The following is a 6068-nucleotide window of genomic DNA, read 5'->3' as shown; positions in this document are numbered from 1 at the left end:
GGTGACATGAAATGCATGCATCATATTTGTTCTGGTTCCAATACAGTTTTTAACTAACAGTTAAAACAACCTTTTTTGGCTTGTAGCCCCACAAGTCAAAAAAGGTTGTTACCCCACAAGTCAAAAAAGCTTTACATTTATCTTAACATCAATAATGAACAGCAGATATAGCTCAACTCTGAAAAATAAAATCCCATTTTAACTGAATCACATTCACATTGTGATTACATTCACTCAGTGCATCAGAAGATTTTTGAGTGATTGTATTTTTGGTTTTAGGGCTTTATGTCCAAGTGAGAGAAGCACCCTTTGGATGAAGTCAAAGGTGTTCTTCAGTTGTTGAGGGTACTCCAAATTCAGGGCGTAAGTAAGTCCAAAGAGCAAGCACATTGCATGTGGTAGATTTTCAAGGCCATCCATCACAATTCTTCCTTCCAAAATGATTGCAGTACCTGAAGACTGAAGGTGCAGTGAGTCGAGGGACATCGGTTTGTCCTCAGGAACGATGGTCATGATTCCAATGGGGATGTGAGACATGCCTGGGTCATCGCTGTCCTAAAACCAATAGCAGCAATACAGCCCCAATTACATATCAGATTTCACCTTAATTTTCTATGGCAGAAAACACAAAACAGCCACTAAAAGTAAGATATATTCTGATATTAGATATTCAAGTAAATATGGCACATGCATAAATAATTAACAGATTGTTTCATTCATTCATGATGATAGGTCATCAGTGCATCAAGAAGGAAGATGCAGGCTGAGTGGAGGAAAAGCAGGCCCGGATAGAATCTAGATTTTGCAAACTGGTGACGAACAGTAAGAACTGCCAAAGTGGCCCCTTCTGAAGAGGACAAGGCACTGTTATTGCAGAATGCATGTTTTTTTTCTGTTATAGCCCTGCAATCAAAAGTTGTAATGGGAGTCTAAGGGACAAAAATGTCTGCTATGGGTATAAGTGTGAGGTTTTTTTTTTTTTGAAACTACAAAAAAACTAATAATGCATCAAAATCAGTTTTGTTACTAATCTTTGACATATCCAAGGGTCTGATACCACGTAAAAAATGTCTAGCCTCCGATCACTTCTTATATGGAAAATTAGCCTTTTTCTGTCTTTTTTTCCAAAAATCTGGAGCACACTTTATTTAATTGCCAATAAATATTTAGTATTTTTGGAAAGAACAGTGGTTGACTGAAAGATCCGTGAAAAAAAATCTGAAAAAAATATTAATCTGATACATTTTTAGAGAAGTTGTTTTGAGGGGACATTTATGTCCTTAAGGGTAAATTTGTAACTTTTTTGAGAGGGTACCAGAGTGGACATCCTGTGGTGTGGAATAAAAACTCAGTAATAAAGACGACTTACAAAGCATGTCTTGAAAAAGTCTGTGTTTTCATCTCCAAGGATGACAGGAAGGCCACGGAGGACTGCTGTTCTCTTCGCAGTAACATCTGTACTCTGAAAAATCACAAACACATATAACTCCTGTGGTAAAGGACAATCAATTAATAGCTCTGCATACACAATGGGGTTGTATTTTTTGTTCCCCACATGATAAAAAAAAATGAATTACTTTGTATCTGAGAAACTTACCTCTGTTGTGACTTGTTGCAGATACTTCTGAAGTTTCTGGCCAACACTTCCCCCCTTGGTCTTGAAAATCTCCAAGAAGCGAGGAGTGTATTTGTCAAGTTCTTTGAAGAATTCTGTGTTCAAGTTTTTGCTTGACAAGCGACAGAACTCTGCCCAAATCTATGGGAAAAGTATGACAAATTAGTATTCAAGATGTCGTCATTATATATTAATATTTTATATACATCTTAAAACATGTTTGGAGGGGATCTTTAAAATCTTAGGACTACTTTTCACTGGCAGGACACTGAAGCTAATTCTGTAAGTTCATTAAAGATATGACAAATAATGAATTACATGAGAACTAAAATGGATAAAAGCGTTCTTTAGGAAGAGTTTTAAATTACCTGAGCCTCTGTAAAGAGTGCTGGCCACCTTTCCATTGTGTCTTTCACTGGAGGCTCCAGGTTCACCAACTCTTGTCTTCTCAAGGCAAAAGTAGAGTCCATGTTTTTGGTTATCAGAGCAGCAGTTGGACGACGTTTCTTCATCTCCTCTACAAGTTCCTTTCGTTTGGACTCCATACTGGTCTCATCTTCACCATCAGGGAAATTGGGTAGGAAATTGATTTCAAATCGTTTGGGTCTTTTGATGCTTCTCTGCGGAGCTTGGCCTTTTCTCTTCCCTTGATTTACGGCCACATCTGTACAGCCAGCTCGACGCAGTTTGGTGCGATAGTTTCCCATTTTGAATTTTAAGCTATTTTTCCAGCCGTTACATCCATTGACAGAGCCTGGCTCAATGAGGCATGGATGTTTTTGAATCAGTGCAGTTGCAACATCATTGAATTCTTCATCGCAGGGATATGCCTTGAAGCTGTAAATTGCCTCTGCAAGTTTTTCAAGTATCTCGTGCTTCATGTCCCTGGGTACTTGCAGGTATGTCTTGTCTCTCATATACAGAAGATTCCCCTGCCGTAGTCTGTATTCGATGTCCACAGGAAAATAAGGAATTTCAAAGGTGTCTGGCCATGGAGACCGAGCAAGAGATGACCGACTTTCAGGGGAGGAAACAGAGAGGAGCTCAGTGTCATCTGTGCTGGCTGTGCTTGGTGTGGGAGTTGGAACCAGAGCAATTACCTTTAGGGTGGGTTTGTCAGGCAGGTCTGTAATGTCAGTGAGGTTGACGAGGGCATTATGAAAATCAGGATCCTCATACTGCAGGGAGAATTTGTACTGAAGTCCCAGCTTCTCCTCAAGCTGTTCAACAAGTGAGTCAAGTGTCTGTGGTTTCCCAAAGAGTGTAATTTTCCTGATGTCATTGTCATGGACAATTATCCTTAGTGTAGTCCTCATCTCCATTGTTGGTTGTGATTCTACAGAGGCTTTAAAAAATACAATAAAAAAATCAGTTTAGCTACTTCATGACACTTGACATCAAAATATTCAGCATCCAATCAGCACAAAATATAATGTCTAAGGGTAACAAATGTCCTGCCCCTGATTCTGTATGCTGCCAGAGGAAAAGGGTCATTCAGATCAGAGAGCATGTTGACAGACATTGATGACACATGACTGCATAGCTCATAAGAACGCAGATGCTCATTATACCATGATGTCATATGTTTGCACAGAAACAAAACATCACTGTTAATGACAAGGATGTTGTGAATTTGCCTAAACTCAGGTAGGCATGAACAAGCACCAACAGACACAATCATATCTGGATTGTATTTGATGCCATCAACGCTCACAGATGATGCTACAAGGACAGTGTTCTGAGATGCATACCTCTGTTTCAACAAGTTCTGAATATTCTCAGGTAAAGATGAAACCAAAGAAAGTGTCACCTTGTCCATTTGGATGGATGGCTTGAAAAATGAGGAGGAGTCTACATGGTATGCCATCATTCTCTGATGCCGGACAGCCAGAGTTTGTGGGACATTTTTGAAGTTTTTTGTGTAGTGTTGTTTGAAGAATTTATGCTTTCCTTCAAAGCGCATTGTCCACATATCTCTGAGCGGCCCATTAATCCTCATCAACTGTGGATAGTGTTCCACAAAATGGTGCTTTGGGCGCAATGTGAAGTGAGGAAATACTGTTAAAAGTAAACCTCTGTGCTCTGAGATCTTTGTATCAAGGAAGTCAAGAGAATCTTCTGTTAGTCTGAATGATGCTGACAGTTCTAAGATGTCCTTCAAAAGCATTAAAATTTCCCATGTTGGATCATTCTCTGGGACATTAAAACCAATCATGAATGGAAGAAGTCTTATCAATGCCCAGTTTTCGTGGCCGTTACCGCCAATCGTACCTCTAGAGGCAAATGTGGCTGGGATAATCTGAGGCTGATCAGTCCTGTCAGTGAATTTGTAGGGAAACTGTTTGATGACTTTGTTCAAGGACTCAAGGGTGATGTACTTCTTGGAGATCAAGTTATTAATGCACAAAGACATCTCAACAGGGATGATACCTTCCAAGAGGTCATGCATTATGTCAGGTGGAAACCCAGTGACAGTGTGGAAATGTTCCAAATTGTCGCTTAAAACACAAGGACCTTTCACACCATACTCTTTCACCAGATTTGGATTCTCTAAAACTTGAGAAACTTGCCTGTCATGATCCTGGCTGGTTCTGCACTCAAATGCTCCTGATCGGACCTCTCTCTGCTGGATGTCACTCCTCTTTACCATGCAAAATCGACAGGGGTGCTCCACCGTGAAACTCTCCTGAAAGCCAGCAAAAGAATGAGCACCCAGGTTATCGGCTGACACATAGAGCACAGTTCCCTTCAAACACTCGCCTAACTGCTCAACATAGACACCATGTTTTTCAAGAGTCACCAGGTCTTGAAGAAGTGGGTGAAGGACAGCTGCATAGCCATGCTGTTTGATTGCACTTGCTCTGCATAATATTGCTAGCTGAATGGAGTGGAGACAGGAGCGATGTTTTGAGGGAAGATTGGCAAGAACCCAATAAATACCACACAGTTTGTGTTTCTTTTTGGAAGTGCCCAGAGGATTGGCTATCTCAAACTCATCAATGTAAAGGCCAAGCACGATCCTTAAGGTCTCAGTCTTAAAAAAATCATTCCCACGATAGTGAGTGCCATCTCTGTAAGTGTTGAATCCATCAACGGTGCACTTGTGTGTGAGAATTTTATCTAGAACATCAGCTCTGTTTAATAGTTTTTGTAACATTTTCAGAATTGGCACATAAGAGAGTGATTGTAAGTCTTTTTCAAGCTTGTATTCAACTGGCACGACCATAGGAAATTCTCTCTGAAAATATGAGGCTCTTTTACTGGCTGTGGAGAGTGACTGGCCAGCATCAGTCATTTTCAAGAACAAGTTATTCTCTTTGACAGCATTCACAATTTTTCTCACGACTGAATTGTCACTGACACCATGTTGATTGAGAATTTGCTGAATGGCATTATGCAAAAGGGGCTCTGACAGAAGAACAAGCTGATTTAGCTGTTGAATTACCTCCTGTACTGCCATATCAGATAAATGCAAGACTGTCTGCAGTTTAAGAAAGAGTGAGGCTAAATTATGCTCAAGTTGATGTTGTAAGTGATCCAAATTTTCGATTTGAGCTTCTTCTTCATTTTTGTCTTGGTCTGTAGGATCACTAGAAAAATCCTCAACTTCTTGTACATCTTGTGACACATCTGGATCTGAATCCTGAGGTGTGCTGCGCAAGGCAATGTCAGGCTTCAACCGCTTCTGACTGGGAAGCCGATGCTCTTTGCTTTTATGAGCATTAAATGTTGAGTAGACATTGCTCTCAAAAATGCAGTTTTCATATGGACACTTCACAGTTTCCTTATTTTTAAGATGTTGGCGCAAATGGGGAAAAAAAGTTAGTTCTGTGCAGGGTTCTTCAAAATTGCAAAGAGGACAATGGAATATCACAGGGATTTCATCAGCTCCACTCATCTGCCCATCATGTACTTCATGGGAGTGATTTCTTGTTAGATGCACTTTTAGGGCATTAAATGACTTGAATGAACACAGACAATCAGTGTGGAGGCATGGAATTGGAGTAGTTCTGGCATAGCTTCCATGTTTTAAGCGGTAGTGCTTGAATAGTTGAGCCCTCTTTTCAGAAGAAAACAAGCAGTACTTACACTTCCAATGCATAGCTAGGTGTCTGCAACCTACAAAAGAAACAACAAAACCAATTAGTTAAACTGTTATTAACTCATAGCACAAGCACATATTAGGGCTGTACAGAATATCATTTTCAGAATGATTTCTTTAAAAAAAAAAAAACATTTTCAGGAGAAAACAAACAATTGATTAATGCAGAAAATAAAATACTGTACATATTAGTCTATAATGAAAATAGTTGATAGTTGCATCTCTACACTCTTTTATCCAAAAGTTTTTGCTTTCTACTGTTATGAGAAATATGGACTCAATTTCCTATGATGCTTTTGCTTCCTATTCTGACGATGACGATTGGTTATGTGGGCCACAGCTGATAACGCC

General features: G+C 39.7%; 1 protein-coding gene across 1 annotated transcript; it reads right to left on the bottom strand.

Moving 5' to 3' along the window:
* Positions 1-35: 35 nt before the first annotated feature.
* LOC111660141 (sterile alpha motif domain-containing protein 3-like) lies at positions 36-3174 on the bottom strand. Its single transcript, XM_023413283.2, has 4 exons — positions 1984-3174; positions 1598-1756; positions 1370-1462; positions 36-555 (listed from the first exon to the last, which is right to left on the bottom strand). Exons 1-4 carry the CDS (start codon positions 2935-2937, stop codon positions 235-237), a joined length of 1527 nt encoding a protein of 508 aa, XP_023269051.2. The 5' UTR covers positions 2938-3174; the 3' UTR covers positions 36-234.
* Between the last annotated feature and the right edge of the window lie 2894 nt (positions 3175-6068).

The sequence above is a fragment of the Seriola lalandi genome, unplaced genomic scaffold (genome assembly GCF_002814215.2).
Source record: "Seriola lalandi dorsalis isolate HSWRI2012SDOR001 ecotype SW California unplaced genomic scaffold, Sedor1 jcf7180001987190, whole genome shotgun sequence".
Taxonomy (NCBI): Eukaryota; Metazoa; Chordata; class Actinopteri; order Carangiformes; family Carangidae; genus Seriola; species Seriola lalandi.
This window is presented reverse-complemented; position numbering and strand designations above follow the sequence as displayed.

Bases quoted from the DNA above. Each gene is read 5' to 3' on its own strand.
- LOC111660141 (XM_023413283.2), bottom strand. From the start codon at position 2,937: ATGGAGATGAGGACTACACTAAGGATAATTGTCCATGACAATGACATC. The intron at 1,757-1,983 runs GTAATTTAAAAC...CTTTTCCCATAG, and splicing joins CACTCTTTACAGAGGCTCAG to ATTTGGGCAGAGTTCTGTCG. The intron at 556-1,369 runs GTAAGTCGTCTT...TATTGGTTTTAG, and splicing joins ACTTTTTCAAGACATGCTTT to GACAGCGATGACCCAGGCAT.